At 34.2% G+C, this 18,963-nt stretch overlaps 1 protein-coding gene across 4 annotated transcripts in view; it reads left to right on the top strand.

The window, feature by feature from the left end:
* Nucleotides 1-17,379: 17,379 nt before the first annotated feature.
* Nucleotides 17,380-18,963, top strand: part of LOC131057368 (carboxyl-terminal-processing peptidase 2, chloroplastic) — a 103,904-nt gene continuing 102,320 nt past the window's right edge. For 2 of the 4 annotated variants that reach the window (XM_057991513.2, XM_057991518.2), the window contains exon 1: nt 17,381-17,615. In XM_057991513.2, coding sequence (XP_057847496.2) covers nt 17,481-17,615 — 135 coding nt within the window. In that variant the 5' untranslated portion in view covers nt 17,381-17,480. Of the gene's footprint in view, nt 17,616-18,963 lie in introns of all 4 variants that reach the window. The other 2 variants (XM_057991514.2, XM_057991515.2) reach the window with 2 other exon arrangements.

Raw genomic sequence — 18,963 nt, forward strand, 5'->3', positions numbered from 1 at the left:
AACACCCCAAAATGTCTCCAATTGTTTGCATGGCGTGATTCTCCATCTGGCTTCACACAATAACTTCTACAACAACTTTTTTACTCCTGCATTAAAGGTTAGAACATACAAGCATATATATATATATATATATATATATATATATATATATATATATATATATATATATATATATATATATATATATATATATATATATCACAACATTTATACATTCACGCATGATATTACCATAATAATCCACATAGCTATAGGAATACTAAGTCAAAACAATACAGGGTTTAGCGGGTTTAGCTATCATTCAAAATGCACATAATCAAAACTCTGATACATCACATGACCTTAACATTATCTCAATATGCAACTTAAAACATAGGAAAAACTTATCAGTCATAGAAATAAAAGAGCTATTATTTTAGCTCATGATTTTCCCCCCAACTTAATGTCTTGCCAGTCCTCCAACATGAGGAAAATTCCTTAATCTGGCACTGACTCGAAAATCACCTACAGTGCCATGTTTTGTGCCTTCTATAGCCAGGTTCCAATAAAGTCTTTTCACTTCTATATGTATAGCTACACACACACACACACACACACACACACACACACACACACACACACACACACACACACACACACATATACATATATGTACATATATGTATACATATATATACATATATATATATGTGTGTGTGTGTGTGTGTGTGTGTGTGTGTGTGTGTGTGTGTGTGTGTATACATATGTACATGTATATATGTATAGGTACATATGTATATATGTATACATATATATACCTATACATATATACATGTACATATGTAGATGTATATATATGTCTATATGTATGTATGTATGTGTGTGTGTGTGTATGTGTGTATATATATATATATATATATATATATGAATCCATATGTATATATATATATATATATATATATATATATATATATATATATATATATATATACACATATATATACACACATATACATATACATATACATATATGTATATGCATATGTATATGTGTGTATACGTGTATATATGTATGTATATATATATACACATATGCATATACACATACATATATGTGTATGTATATGTGTGTGTATACATATATACAAATACATATACTTATATGTATATGTATTTGTATGTACATATATATACACATACATATATAAATATACATATACACATATACATATACATATACATATATGTTTATGTATATGTATAAGTATATGTATATGTGTATGTGTATGTGTATGTATATATGTACACACACACACACATATATATACATATATATTGTATATATATGTATGTATATGTATGTATATATATACACACAAAATGATATATGTATGTATGTATGTATTTATACATACATACATACATACATTATACATACACACATTGTCATACATATATGTTTGATAGTGCTATTTTTTTGTAGAGAATAGCCTTGACTAAATTTGGAAAAAGCAATATTTTTTTTTGGAACTCGTGAATGGGCTAAAGAAAAGCCACGACCAAAAGAGGAGGGATAAATACGAGGTGCCATATATATACATATACATATATGCCCAATAATGTTATTTTGTGTAGATAACAACACCCACTATTTGGGATTCACACAACTCCATTGTATGTAATTTCAAATAAATTTAACTGTCAATGTCAAAGTGCATTCAAAACAATCACACTCAAGCTACCAATCAAAGCATACCACATGAAAGTCCATTTGAAAGCATACCGCTAGCCACGAATCCCCACCACAACGTGGTTCACTGTCTTGTAATCGTCGCCACCTCATGCCTCTTCCCCGTGGGCCCGCCATGCCACGTGATGAAGTCTCCATAGGCCATGACCATGCCATTTTGTGGACTATTTGAATGCTTTCACCCCATAATGTACTCAACAAGGGACCCTACAAGTTAAGGTGTCAATCCAAAAACATGCTTTCCATCTTACAAGTATTGATAGGAGGTTTCAAATACAATGAAAACACACTACCATTTGAAGACCTTTGTACTTGTGAGTTGTGTTGCACTGTCCATTCAATTTGAATGTTTCAGTGCAACATAATTCATCAGTACAAAGGTTTCAAATAATAGCATGTCCTCATTGTTTTTGATATTAGCTCAGTGTTATGTACATGTTTACGATCCCATGCATGTATTGGCTCATCTCCCCTCATGATTTGCATTTGATGTGTGAAGTATGTATAGAATTATGATAATTAAAATTAAAAGTTACTTTAATTTAGATTACAAAGGAAATAAATGCATCTAGGACAGGCACCTTGATCAGTTATTGGTTTCAAAGAATGACACATATATAGGAATGGTTGATTGCAGAAAGGTAATAACAACATCCAGGACATGTATAGAATTTTGACAATTGCAATTAAAAGATACTTTAATTTGTGCATGCAATACATGGTTGATTGTAGTAGTACATGCATTTTACACAATGTCAACAATTGTTTAATGAAATTTGTAAAACCGTCGTGTTTATAAACCATCAAGGCATGCCATGCTAGGGAATGACTTGGATGGTACAAGAGCAATGTTATTGCATATTTAGCATTAGCCAATGTGGAAGCGGCTATTCTCCACACAAAATAGCAGGCACGTACAAATTTCATACATCTGCATACATACGTGGTTGTATACATGGGCAGACTTTTGGTTGCAGTGCAGGAGTGCATGGGCAGGCTTTCAATATAATTCTTACATGTCTATTGGGCTACAAGGAAATTAGCACACTAGAGCCACAAGTTGAAGACAAGGTTTTAGAAATTACTATCATTGGTTTTGAGTTTGCTAGAATTCTTAGATGAACAACTAATGATAAGGAATTTCAAAATGTTGACAGTGATTGAGAATTACAAATAATGGATTTAGAGGACCACTGTTCAAAATCAAGCCAATGTCAATGGTGTGAATGGGAAATTGATTTTCAATTTTATAATAAGAATAATTTTTAGTTTTCCAACTAGGTTGCAAATAACCTACTTTTTTTGATATGGATGCAAATAGATTTGCCCACTAAGATAATCCAATTTGTGAAATGGAGGTAGAGACTTTTCTTACTTAAAATAGTGATAATATAAGAGTAATACAATGGAACAATTGTGGCGTGTGGAATACACTAGGATTTCAACGTAGGTGGGTGTCATTTTGGAAAAAACACACAATGTTTGGAGCAGTTGCAATAGTGAAAAGGAAATAGGGATTTTTATAGGTGTCATTTTGGAAAAACCACAGGGGGTTTGGAGTGGTTGCAACAGTGAAAAGGAAATAGGGGTGTGTCATTTTGGAAAAAAAAACATGGAATTTGGAGCGGTCCAACAGTGAAGGAGAGAAGAGGCATTTTTGCAAACGCATGAAGGAGCAAAACAATCATTTTTGCAACTGTGTGAAGTAGGATTGAAAATAACCTACTTTTTGACATAGGTGCAAATAGATTTGCCCATTGAGATAATTGCTGAAATGGTTTTTTATTAAAAAGAAACCCTCAAGAAAGAAGTTACTAAGATGGAAATTAGTAAAGTTGGGTATGATTTAGAACCTTTGTAGGGAAATATGAATAGTCAAGTAAAGTTGTTTGATTACAAGCAAGATAAGGTTGTTGACAAACCACATCAGGATGACTTAGCAACACATACGCATTTAATGAAATACATTACATCATTACAGAAATTCAAAGTATTTGTATGATTGATGTGGGATCCGGGTATCTTCAAAAAGACTAAACCAAGTGGATAAGAAATTCTCCAATAGAATTTGAAGAAAAAAAACCCGATTCAAGGGGGCATATATGATATATTCATAACCATCTTTTTCCAATCATCAATCTAGAAGTGACTATTCTCTCCACAAAATAGCATACAATTACAAAAATATGCATCAGTTGGATATGTGGCTACAAATGAAGCTAATTCTAGCTTAAGCCCATTTGCACATATCTTGAAATAAAGTGAAAATATGTTGAATACATGGCTACAGATGTTATATAGTTTCCAAGATTCATTACTATGACTCCATTAATAAAATTTTACAAAACTTTATATGTTCACCCCGTTTGCTTGCAGGTCGAAACTATGTTCATCTTTGATATATTATGCTCATATAATTGTTTTTTATGTCTTATTTAAAGGGTTTATTTTTACTACCCGCAAATGGTAAACATGCTAAAATCATTTATAAACATACCTAATTCATTTCAAATTCTTCTACTCAACATGATTAGAGGAATCTACAATCTTACCTTTTTGTAGAAAAGCATAACCCATTAAAAAACATATCTACCTTCAATTGATAATAGAGTATTTTCCTTTATTCAGCAACCAATGGTACCAACTTTACACACTAACAATTCAACAGTGTTCTTAGTGGCCTTTATCCTTCAAAATCATATCTATGGAATGCGTGGATTTATACACATTTATCCGGTGACTGCACTTATTTAAATTGACAAGAGGTTCTGTGTGTACACATAAATTCATGATGCTTAGAGTTGAAATACAACCCATTGACTCTACATACCACCACACAAAATGATGTGACATGTAATGATGATGACTTGGATGCCAAGACATCCATTTTTAATTTCAAAATGTAGAGGGACCGCTTTTACAATGTAAGAATGCCCAACTTGAAACTAGACTTGTTATTGATAATGCTGGATAATTATTATCAAATTAATCATTATAATAATTATTAATCATTAAAAAATTATTTGCTTCTTAATCACATTATTAACTAATAAGTTGATAAATTGTGAATCATACTACCTACTTATTAATTAGACAATGATATAAGGAAACAAAGTTGATAAATTATTAATCATTACATTTCATAATCATTATGCAGAACCTCTTGTCAATTTAAGTAAGTGCAAAACACTTATTTCACAATGTTCAAATCTTTCGTGTTATCTATATGGTCATTATGTGGTAATACAACAAAAAACTATTGTGTTTTGCACATGGCTAGACTGAATGTGTGCAAAACACTTGTGATTCTTGCCAAGATAGTACGAATGTATACAAAAACATCACGAGTTTTTACCAACTCACAGGATACTACACCATGCAAAACTTCCATGTCTTTTAACATTCCCAGTTTGATAGGTGGTTCAAAAAATGTGTATACACAAAACAGACATACAGACTTGGTAGAATTCAAAATTTCCAAATTTTTACTTACAGTCTTTTCAAAACCTTAGTTCGCTTCCCAAATTTATTAAAATCCCTAGAAACATTCTGAAACATTACAAAAACTGTCATGATTTTTAACAACCCACGCCAAATACTACACTGTGAAAAACTTTTGTGTCCTTTAACATTCCCAATCTCGACAAGTGGTTCAAAAAAAGCGTCCATGCAAAATAGACATACAGACTGAGCAAAATTAAAATTTCAAAATTTTTATAGTCTTTTGCAAACCCGAGTCCGCTCTCCAAATTTATTATAAATCCTAGAAACGTTAGAGAACCAAACATTCCTCTTCCATAGTCCCTAACAACATGAAAAAATGGCAAAACATATTAAAAAACATACATACCTATCAAGACTCGACCTCTCCTAAAATATCCACGACTTAGCCTCCAAAACCTCGATGCCCATTTGCTTGCGTACACTGAGAACAATATAAAACAATCGCAGAATTAGAGATAAAGAAAGGCAAGCTAATGCGGCAAAAAAAAAAATTACCGCCATTAATCAATGATTTTCCACATTTATTGTAGGTTTCTATAGACTCTGAAAAAGATTCTAAAGATTACCTAAAGACTCGGGAAAATTTTGCAAATAATATTTAAAGACGCTAGAAAAAAATTTAAAGTCCAATTGTCTAAAGACTCTCCAGCCGCCAGCAACCACGATATAAAGCTTCTGAATGCAAAAAATCCCTAAGCAAGTGGAATTCATGCAAAAAGACCACACACCACTTATTTATCCCTCCTCTTTTGGTCGTCGCTTTTCTTTAGCGCATTCGTGCATTTCAAAAAAAATTATCTCATCATTCGATGACCCTGTCGAAAACTCATTACCGTCGGTCACAAATTCCCACCAGCATGCGTTCGCTGTCTTCTCACCACCACCACCACATGCCTCTTCTTTGTGGGCCTTCCATGCCACGTCATGCAGTCTCCACATGCCATGGCCATGCCATTTTGTGTGGAGAATAGCCAAAGCCAGCTAAATATGCATCATTTGACCATTTGATTATAACGTTCATGTTGAAGTTTACATTATAGCTAAACTTGACATTGAGCTTATAATAAACACATAGAAAGAAGTGTGATAGCATGACATCTTTAATGTTTTTGGAATATCTGCTTCTTGCTAAGTACATTTTACTATTAAAATCATCAAAGGATTGAAAGTTCAAAATTTTAGGCTCCATGAATAATATGAAGCTATTAAATTATGTAAAATATTTTTACTTTATGTTTCAATCATATCAAATACAAATCATACAAAACAAATATTATAAGTTCAAATATATTAGAAAATTTGCAAATGTCATTGGTAATTGATGTTATGAAATATAGTAGTTAAATAATAATTTTATTAAAATTAAATAAAACAAAGGTTTTATCACTAGAACCAATAAATTTGAGCTACAATAAATTTTTTTTAAAGTTCGTTCTACCCATTAGGGGGGTAAAGTTCAATACATCTAGCGGGCAAGGGTGATGATCCCTTCAACCAACACATTAGCTCTCTTCGGCTAAGAGGTTGATAGAAAGTCCCCATACAAACTGATATAATTACCAAATAAATTCATATTATAGTTTTCTAGCCCTTCATGATACAATTTGAGGGCTTCCTCCATCTTTACCTTTTTAGCAACAGCTTCAGCATAAAAAAAATCGGCAACGAAGCTTTTCTTTGGATTTGTTTTTATTTTTACTAAAGACGTAATAATAGCATGATGGATATCCTCCTTCAAAATCTTGTTGGCAAAGCAAGAGGCCTTGTAGTTGATTTTGGTTGCCTGAACCACATTCTCATAGAAAATTACCAGGAGCACTACATTATAGTGATGATTTTGTGGAGTATCCCTTGACCTGAGAACACTCTTGATGGCGAGTAGAAGGTGGTCTCGCTGAATCAGGGATGAACGCCTTTTTTGTTAATCAATTCTTTCATCACAACACTCACAAGAGACACCAAACCTCTTTGTGCCCATCATCCAACATCCAACACATAATATTGCACTTGACACCACTAAGCTTCTTCCGATCAACAATGACTGAAGACACAACATTCAACTCAAAATCAAGGGGATATATAATCCTGCCATCCTCTAGAAGTTTCTAAACTGAATTGGTGATCACGAGGAGGGTCGTGGGAACAATATTCCAAATGTAATTGCATATGACGACCTTACCAAATTGTATATGATAGAAATGCCAAAAAGATCAAAAAAAATTCTTCCCACTAAATTGGAGTACTTAAAAACTCACGGTTTTCTCCTATTAGCCAAGCCACCTCATCCCAATATGTCCGATCGAATCTTTGAACATAACCTCTTTATCCAACACCAAACTGGCCCTGAGGAAATCCATCTAATCGATCAAATTTGATACACTTAACCAAATCCGACCACTTAGAGGTATTATCAACCACTATCTCCCAATCAACACATACTCGAAGGTTAGCCATAAAATCAACAACCATATTGGCCTCTCTGTAAACATGTGATATCTTTAGTTCTCAATTTTACCAAGCTTGTCTTTGATAACCTTGATCCATCATGATAATTTCCAGTTATTAACGAGCTCCCTGTTAATGCCATTGATAACAACAGGATGATCACATTCTATATATAAGTTGTGGATCCCCTTACTTATACACAAAGCTAATCCACAATCAAAAGCTTCAAGCTTAGCTTCATTATTGGTGGCGTAGAGACCTATTTCTGTCCACCTGATTAAAAGAATTTTATATTTATTTAATTATCCTCCATCTAGCTATTAATTAAATTTACATTTAATTAATCTATCATCCATTTTCCAATTATTAATTAAATTAATATTTAATTAATTCACCCTTTTCTTCTATTAATTAAATAAAATTTTCAAATTATTTGATTTAATTCATCTGGCAAAATTCATACTATTAATTAAATAAATCATATTTATTTGATTAAATTCCCTTTCCATGTTTAATTAAATTCACATTTAATTAAATCCTTCTCACATTTAAATAAATTATTATTTATTTAAATATCTATTCAAAAGGCAAGTTGCACTATTATTTTAAATAAATGAATTATTTATTTAAATTCCTAAAATCCCCCCGCCACTTGCACTTTCTAGAAAATACAAATTGCAAGTTAACCCTTAAAGTCTTTAAGCTTTAATGGCTTCCTTCTAGAGTCTTCTCAAGCCTTTAATGGTTTCCCTTAAATTCTTTTAAGGCTTTAATGACTTACTTCTAGAGTCTTCTTAAGCCTTTAATGGTTTCCCTCAAAGTCTCCAAACCATTAATGCTTTATCCTCCTTTTTCTCATTTAAATAAAATCCAAAATTTACATTTACATTTAAATAAATCAATATTTATTTAAATCTATCAAATGCAAGTTGCAACCAATAATTGAAATAAATCAATTTTATTTTAATTAAATCCTAAAAATCATCCCACTTGCATTCTCCTACAAAATCTACTTGCATGTCTAAACCCCTTCTAGATTCTTCTAATCACTTCCAATTTATCCTAATCCCCCTCATAATCATTTGCACATTCCTTAAGAAAAAGGTCACTTCTAAAAAAACCCCAAAGTCTTCAATAACCATTAAAGGCTTTATGTCTTCAAATGGTTAACCTCTAAAGTCTTCCAAACCATTAAAGACTCTTACATAACCATTTATGGTTAACTCACCTTTGATCTTTGGTTAGAGACTCTCCTCTAACTTAACCATCCTTTTAACTCATGGGTCTTTTCAAAGCATTTATTGCTTTGACTAAGGTAACCATTTAACCCTTGCACATTCATTTATCCCTTGGATAAAAGGAATATCCATTAACCTAGCCCTAACCTAACCCCCTAGGGTAATCATCATGTCCCCTCAAGCATTTAATGCTCCTTATCTCTCCTCTCAAGCCTCCTCATGATGACACTTGTCAACATGGGATTGGGTTGAAAGTCTCACATGAATTGATTATCCTTCAATCCTAACCCATGTTAAGATTATTCGATCTTGACCATCCAATTTCCCATTTCTTCTATAAATAGGTCTCATTTCTTCATTATCATCATCCAAGTTTTTATGCATCTAGGTTATTGTCTATCTTAGAATCCAGATTTTGCCTCTATCAATTTTAGAAACATTTTTATCATTAGCATGTCATATCATGTTAGTATAGTATTTCATTTATCATAGTATGCCTAGTTTCATTATCCTAGCATGTTAGTTTCATTATCATAGCATAAAATCAATATCATAGCAAGCATTATTTATCATCATATAGATCTTAGATGCATAGCATATAGATCATTTTCATCACATATCACTTGTTCTTTAGGTTGTCATTCTAAAGGTTAGTTGCTCAATGATTTGAGAGCAACCATTGACTTGAAGAATACTTGGAGATAGAGAACAAAGGAATGATTTTGAGAGGATTTGTTGGTTTAACTTGTTTTACTCATTTGATCCTTCATATGTAATGTTTCATTGGTATACTTGTTATGTTTCTCTTAATTGACCACTAACACCACATTTTAGGTATATAGGTGGTAACTCTAGATGATTTATAATATGCCCAAATGCAATTACCCCTGAAATCTCTAATGATTCCTCCACTGCTAGCCTTCCCAGGATTGCCTTTAGAAGCCCCATCAAAATTTAGCTTGAATCTGCTAGGCATGGGGACACTCCATGTTATTAAATTTCGGCACCACACATTCCTAATAAAATCTTCCAAAGGATGTTTCAATTTAGTCCATTTTTGGTTCAGCTTTTCATCCCAATTGCCTACATATTCAATCTTTTTTTCCTTTGACCTTTTCATTTACCACTTCACAAATGCTTTGTTGCAATTTACCAATGAATTGATTAACCGTGAGTGCCTTTATCATTGAAAACTCACCTGTTTCCTTCCTTCCATAGTTGCCATAAAATCATAGATGGAAAAATCAACCAAATATCACGCCACAAAGATTTGCTTGCCTTCCAGGGCCAACTAGTGATGAATTTGTATATCGAATCATTCCTAACCTCAAACCAATTTAAAGACTCAACAAGTTATTCCCAACATTGGGAGGCATATTGACACCAAAGAAACAAATGATCAATGGATTCTTCCTTAGAACAAAAAAGCAAGCATATACTTGGGCCAATTATCCCATACTTCTCGAGTCCCTCCCTCGCAAGCACTCTACCATGAAGAACAATCCACAAAAAATCCCCAGCTCTAGGAGCGACACACTGATACCAACATAATCTTGCAAGCCATTGCTTACTCTCAATTTTCTTTTTTTTTGCAACACATAACCTAGTCTGACAGAGTATTTGCCAGATTTGGCCACACACCAAAAGATTGAGTCTTCTTCTTTAGTGATCACAATTATTCTATTACCAAGGATTTCTTTTAATTTATATAGAACCCAATTGAGAATATTTAGTATTTCCATTGGTTTCCACCTTACATATGGATAGCTGTCTGTTATCAGTACGTAATCTCTTACGTATAAATCATTATTTGATCCATCCAACATCCTCAAATGCGTAAGAGATGGATTTTTCTCCATCCCAAGAGTCAGTCCAAAACTTTGCCTTTCTTCCATCCCCAATCCACAAGGAGATACGCCCAGTAATGATTTTCCTGCACTCCTATAGGAACTTCCATGAAGCCAAGCGCCCATTGGAATTTGTCATTGTGAGCATTCTCTCAGGTTCATCATTGTCCAGGTACTTTTTCCTCGTTATCTTACACCAAGGCTTCTCTGGATATTTAAATATTTTTCGAGATAGTTTTGCTCCGAGGGCCATGTTTTGTAATTCCATCTGTCTCAAACCAACCGCCCATCCTCTTTTGGGAGGCATGCCACATCCCAATGAATTATATGAATTCTCCTTGCTTCATTTGCTCCTTCCCATGAAAATATTTTCACAAAGCCTTCAAGAGCATATAACACTTTCCTTGGCATCTTGGAATAGGACATAGCATTAATAGGCAGTGCAGCTATAACATATTTAATCACTATGATTCTACCTGCTCGAGACAACCATTTATTTGACCATGCTCCATATTTGGTGCTAAACTTGTCAATGGTGTCTTTCTAGTAGTCTACTTTGGTATTGCCAATGAACATGAGCACTCCCAAATATTTGGAGGGTAGGCACACCACCTTAATTCCCAATATTTCTTCAATTTTCTTTTGATTCACCCTTTTGGTATTGAAGAGGAATAATGTTGATTTGTCTTTGTTTACAATCTACCTTGATGCCTTGGTGCAACTGTTCAATGTGGCCTTAATGACCTCAGCTTCATTCATAGTTGCCCTCTTGAATAAGATGGTGTCATTCATAAATTGTGAATGAGTAATTGGAGGTAAATCATCATCAATCTGAATACCATTCTAAACTCACTCCATTTTAAGTTTGTGGGTTTGCCTATCCGGAGTCTCCGCCATGAGCACAAAGAGAAAGTGCAAAATGGGGTTGCATTGCCTAATGTTGTTGGTAGAATTGAAGAAGCCAAATACAACACCGTTCACCATGATTGAAAATTTGACAGTAGATACACATGGTTGAATAAGTTTTATCCACTTCACAACAAAACCAAATTTCTCTAGCATATAGAATAAGAAATTCCAGCGAACTTTATCATATGCTTTGGAGATGTCTAGTTTGAGAGCTAACCCTTTCATATTTTGGGATGAAACAAATTGAATTGTTTCAACAACAAATAAAATACTATCCACAATCTCTCTGCCTATAACAAAACTATTTTGTTCATCAAAAATTGTTCTGGCCAACACTTTCTTAATCTTGTTGGAAATTGCTTTGGTTTGTACAAGGTCATAGAGATATGGGCCTAAAATCATTCAAGGATGTGCTATCATTTTTCTTAAGAATTAATACTATGACAGTATTGTTGATCTCATTTACAAATTTGCCCTGCTTCCTAAAATCCTTCACCAATTTAAGAACATCATTCCCAATAAAAATCCAACAATTTTGAATTTTTTTTGCAAGAAGGTCGTCAGAGTTGGGTGCTTTATCAGGATGAAGCTTGAAGGTGGCTGTCTTGATTTCATCCAATGAGAAAGGGGCCAACAACATGCAATTGTTATTCTCAGTGATTAGTTTGGGAATGACATTTAGGAAATCTTCATCGATTAGATACTCCGAAACAAGTCCCCCAAGCAAAGATTGAAAATGAGCGACCATCACATCCCCAATTTGTCTAATATCATTTAAACATTTGCCCTCTACTATTCTAATTTCATCAATTGTATTGTTGTTCCTATGATTTTTCGCCATGACATGGAAAAACTTGGTGTTAAGGTGACCCTCCTTGACCCACCACTCCCTGGCCTTGTCTCGCCATAACGATTCTTCTCTGGTTAGAAGATCTATTATCCTCTCTTTTAACTGTCTTTCTTCTAGGAAGTCCTCCTCAAACATGCCATATCGAATGACTTTCTCATTTAGCATTTCTAATTTCTCCTCCACCTCTATCTTTTTTGTGAAAATGTTTTTAAAAACCTCCTTATTCTATACTTTAAGTTTTGTTTTGAGAAATTGTAACACTTTGATAAAACAATTTAACTCACTGTGCCCTGAAATCGATTACTCTCCCTCCACCAATCCTCTAGAAGGCCAAGCAAAGATGAATCCTACCACCACATACTTTCAAATTTAAAATAACCATGCCCAAACTTTGACTCTTGTGCAATCTCCAATTGGACTGAGAAGTGATCAAATATTGAAATAGGGAGAATTAAAGAGCTTAGACAGATGTCCTCCCTAATCCACCCAGGTCCTATGAAGAAATGATCCAATCTTTCATAAATATTGGTAAAACCAGTTCTTTGATTTGTCCATGTGTAATTACTATTTTTTAGGAATACAATCCATTGTGTCTATATCTTCTACATGAACAGTCTAAATTCCATCATGAGTCTATTGATTTTGGTTAGACCTCCACTCTTCTCTGAGATATTTAAAATTGCATTAAAATCACCTCCCAAAATAAATTTCATTTTAAAATTTTCTGATTTATTCTCTTAATTCTTCACATAATGCAACCTTTTCCACTGTACCAATAGGCCCATAAACATTAAAAAATTGATATATGACTCCATTGATCCCATTCTGAATTTCAAACAGAGCCCATCCGACACCACCATCCCTTAGACGAGAATTGCATGTATTCGGGTTCCATAGGATGCCCAACCCTCCAGAGGTCCCATTTGCATCAATGGGGATCCCATCCCAATTCCTGTAATATTTTTTTAACTTTATCCCTTCCTCCTTGTTGATTTTTGTCTCTTGTATAAGAACCACATCACTTTGGGTAAGATTGATTTGATGCCTAAATAGGCGCTGTTTGTCAGGGGTCGAGAGGCCCCCGATATTCCATGATATGATTTTCATTACTTCCCAAGAGAGGTTGTTCCTTGTTTTAGAAAATTAGCAATGTCGAGCCACCCCTTTTTGATAGCCTCATCCTTTCTGTTTTTTTTGTTTCTTTTTCAACCCCCACCAAACTTGGTTATGCCCAAGAGTTTAGATGCAGACTGACTAAGACATCTACGGTCAAGTATATCAAGTTCATCATCATTTGAGTTGTTGCTATCTGAATGCCATTCACCATTAGATGACACCACTTCTTTGTTAGTTTCTTCTGTGGGCATAGTCCAAATAGGGCTTGATTCTTCAATAGGTTGACTCAGTGTATTCAGAATGATGGGAATAGAATCCTCTGCCTCAGGAGCCCCTTTTATGCTTAAAAGCCTACCATCATTTTTCTCACCAGGATTGGCCAACGTAACATGTGTCTCAGGAATCCAATTTTCCACTTTCTTTGTAGGAAGGCGACGATTGCTAGTGTTATGATCCATACTCGAACATCTACAGTAGAATAACCTTTCCTCTTTGATTTCGACCTCTTGAATTAAAAAATTGTGTTTTGCCCTAAGTTTGATTTTGGAGGGGATTTTACTAACCTTATCCAATTGCATCCTTGCATATAAATATGAATCACCATTGACAATATCAACATGAATTTCCATGAGGGTTCCAAGCGATCTCCTCATTTTCTCCAAACTTTCTTCAGCCCAGAATTTGATTGGCAAATTGTATATTCTTATCCATATAGGTCGCTCATATGGGCAAAGGGATGCCGAGATGAAATTCACATGCCATTTTTGTATGTAGAGAGGAGGACCATCCATCATCCACAAACCTTCTTGCAAAATTCGGTCTCTAATATCTTTGCTTCCAAAGATGACCACAAAGAAACCTTTAGGGAGAAATTTGGTGATTTCTTCAGTTTGCCAATTTTCTTTTATCCCTTTGCGGATCTTCTCCCACTCCATTCGTAGCTTAATAAACTTACAGATTATGGCCTAATCTTTTAGGAATGCTAAGTCTGCTTCAACTTCCTCTGAGATATCTATAGTTTGCAGGTTAGATTCTTCATAGGATTCTTCTACACTACCATCTAAATCCTTCCTAATCAACATACGAGGGTTTGTAGGATTTTTTGATGATGCTGCAATCCCTGCTTTCCTGCGATTCTGCCTCTCGCTTTGCCTTGTGCGAGCCATCTTTCTAAGTGCTTATCTATTTTTTATAATAATTTGAACTACAATAATTAAAAATTAAATATTAATGTTTTTTTTTCATATTACAATAGAGTCATTTTTATCATTATATTATTTACATTTTTTTTTGATCGGTAAAGTGCTATTTTATAATTATTTAAAAAAGTAGAGTATTACACTGCTTCATTTACACCCATCATTAACTCAGTGAAGAAAACAACCAGAGCTTGAATACCAGATATTAACCAAACCCCCATAGACATTAAAACACCACCATATTCCCTTTACAAAATTCCCAAGGTTCAAATGGCATACCCATCTCTGATTCCGAACTATAAAGCTACACTATGTTCGTAACTGTAACATATTCAATGTTTGGGCCTCCACACAAAAAACTGAAAAATCCTAGACCACCAGCCCAAAATACAGACCCTACCCCATAATCACAATATCATTACTACACATTTACACAAAAACCTTTCCATGTACAGAGGAATCCACTAAACATTGCCATAGCAAAATTTGTACCAAGAAAGAGAAAAACTTTTTCTATTTTTGTCAGCAGAGAGCCGAAGCAACATAAATTTCTTACTGCCACCCAAGTAGCATGGTCCATTACTGACCCCACGCACTCTTGCTTGATGCCGATCTCAACCACGACCATCATTTGCGTGCCTACCACCCACATTTACCTCTAGAACCAACACTCCGCCACCCACAACCATCCTCTGTCGCAGAAGGTTCTTCAGAGAGTCCCACACAAGCACCGCTTCCACCATTCGTTCAACTCTATTGAAGCCGGTTGACTAATGAAAGAAGGGAACCAATTCATGGAGGCCTGCTATCCTTTGGTCTGCAAAACACTCACTAACATCGAAGCCTGCACCTGGAATAACCCACTCCAGAATTGGGTGCAGACCCACCAACCACTCATCATCTAGTATTGTCCGCACAACCCATTCCACATTTTCTGTGGAGTCACCCAACTCAAGCTCCCACACCACCACCATAGTCACCACGTCCATATTCAAACAAAACTTGTGTTTCGCCTCCAGAAACACCTCTCCAAATAGTAACTCCATAATGCGGATGAATTCATCATCCTTAACCTTGAATAAAGGCTTCATTATGAGTGACGAGACAAGGCCAAAAAAAGCAACCCGCGACCTATCAGAATAAAGAGGGAAATTCGCCTCCATCCTCGCCAACCACCTCAAATTGTTGCCAAGAGAAGAAATAAAAATGAATGCCACAAAATCCACCGACTGTCGATTTATTGATCATCCGACATGTGCTATCTCATCACTTAAACGCAAGCCCCTACTAATTCATAAATGCATCATAATGAAAAAAAGTGCCAATTCAGAAATCCTCCATAACCACGATACAAATTTCCACACGAGCTTCACCAATTTCGTTAAACCCAACTACCCATTTTGACAGAGTATCAGCCACGTGATTTGCTGACCTCCGAACATGATCAACCCAGAAGCATTAAACATCTGCAAACTCATCCCTAATTATCAAAGAGCCACCTTCAATATGAATTTTGGATAAACCCAAGGATTTGGCAAAGTGGATTGCCATTAATGCCGCCATTCCTTCCGCATAATTATTTGTACCATTTTCAATTCTTTGAGCCCCAAGTGCCAAAATATCACCCCACCAATCGCGAGCAACAAATCCAATCCCTGAAGGCCCCAGATTGCCTTTTGAGGCTCTGTCGAAGTTTATTTTTACGCATCTTTCCTCCGGTTTACACCATTCTTCCTTTTGCCTACTGCCACACATCAAATCCACCCGACTAAGCCCATTCACGGGCCATTATATTATTTACATTATTAGAATATATTTTCATTATTATTTGTTAGAAAGTTAATTTAAATACATAAAATAGTAAGAAACATAATTTTTAAGTGAATAAAATCATTGTAAATAATAATAATTCTCGAATAAATAATGTAATAATGTAATTTTTACTTTTCAAAAGGTTGAAAAGTAAAAAAAAATCAGACTAGAGTAAAATACATTTATATCAACAATTAAAATAACTTCCCATAAAGAAAATAATGGTTTGCTAACATTTTATAGATAGGTGTATTTTATCCATGTTTTAGTCATTTGTTTGACAAGATTTTACTTCATTCTTCCCATTTGGAAGGTATATTTCACGCTTGCATGATTGAGTCTTAACTGTTTTTTAAATATCATTGTTTTTATAATTTTTTTTTTTCATTCTATAATAATTTGGATATATGTAAAAAAAAATTATTTAGAAAAAAATTATACAAATAGTTGAAATTTTTTTATAAAAAATTAAACATATAATTAAGACATATTAACAAAATATAAAACTATATTTTCACTATAGACATAACCATTACACCTAAATTGATGCCAAGTGTTGGTGCAATTGCTAATAGAAGACGATTAAACTGCCAATTAATTTCATCCCAAATGGCTTGGGAGGGTGGATGAATGATGTGTAAGCTTTACTGTCGTTTTAAAAATAATGTTAAATCACATAAGTAAATCTAAATTTGGTGAAAAATAAAGATATGAAGCTTGACTACACTAAAGTTCAGGGTTTTGAACACTGCGGCAGTTAGTTTAAAAAGGGCAATCTTAATACAAAGGCCAGCGAAATTTTGTATGGGCACTATTGGGCGCTGAGTAGAGATGGGAGGATGCTATTGTTTCTATACTTTATCCTCCCTTTATGTCCCTGTACCTTCGGTCACGATTGCTGTCAATAGATGTCTTATAACTGGATATTATGGGAAGCACAAGACCAAAGTTGCAGATTTTCAAGAGGTAAATATGTTTTGACACGTACATTATTATTTGATATATCCACAGTTTATTATAGCTAATTAGAAAGCTGCTGTCAGGAAAATGCTTTCTTAAAAACTCTGTAATTAATTTTTTCAATTTATATTTTATACTGTGACATGGATTGTGGACACCCATTTCTGGATAAGGCATAAAGCCATCACCCCAAACGGATTTTGTAATCAGGGAAAGGTGTCCTTTCATGCATCCATCTAGAAACAAGTTCCAAAGTCATTGTAGCTAAACAGTGTCCGTATCAAGAAAAGAAAATTAGTGTCCTTTAATGCATCCATTTGAAAATATGGCTCAAACCATAATACCCAACTGGATTTGTCTTCAGCAAAGGATAAGCCAATTGCGTTTGTCTTCAGGAAAGGAAAATTAAATTGCATGAATCCATTCGCGTTCAATGCTTAAAACAATGATACTAACTGGATTTGCTATGCATTTGCCAATAAGGCCTAAAATCTTAGTACCCAACTGGTGTCGTCATCCAAAGGAAAAGGAAAATGATTTCCTTCCATATACCCATTTTGCATTGAGTTGAATTGCGCTTCGGAGAGGTTTAAGTCAGTAGATTGCTCTGACACAATGGTCTGTAAGGAGTGTTTGAAATAATTTATGACCGTATTTGGCCTCTATGTTTTAAAACCTGTTATAAAACTAAATACCCAGCTGGGGTTTTCAAGAAGAGAAAATTGATTTCTTTCCATATACCCATTTTGCTCAAAAAGACAAAATTGGTTTTAGTCAGCAGATTGTTCTGGCGCAATGGTCCGTAAGGAGTGGTTTGAAATAATTTCTGATATCTTCGAATTTCAAAGCCTGTTATTGGTAGGTCTATGTTATTGTAGTTGAACTTTTGATGAACCCCATATCCAAGCTTAGTTTGAATGGTTCGAAATTGAATTATCCTGTCTTCAAGTCTGTCGATAAAAAGGATAATAAAATTTTGCTTTAATTAGGGTAAATTTCCAAGACTTTTGGATCACTTTCCAGAAACAAAGTAGATTAGATTAATCTCAACAAATAACGAAATGGTTCAGCGGGTCTGAAGTATTGCTTTACAAAGTGAGTGCAAAAACAAACCCATATTAGAACTTAGTAAACATATAAGGACACAAGCTTAACTGGACCAAGTAGCAATATAAACATAAAAATATGAAGTTACTTTAATATAAGGTTTAGCCTTATATTATATAAAGGTATTATATAACAATAATTGGTTTCAAGAAAGTAGTTTTCATGTATCTAAAATCATTATGCATCCACTCATTTTCACGAGATCTGGATGATGACAAAATGGTGAATAATAATATTTACTCACAGT

The sequence above is a fragment of the Cryptomeria japonica genome, chromosome 5, assembly GCF_030272615.1.
Source record: "Cryptomeria japonica chromosome 5, Sugi_1.0, whole genome shotgun sequence".
Classification (NCBI taxonomy): domain Eukaryota; kingdom Viridiplantae; phylum Streptophyta; class Pinopsida; order Cupressales; family Cupressaceae; genus Cryptomeria; species Cryptomeria japonica.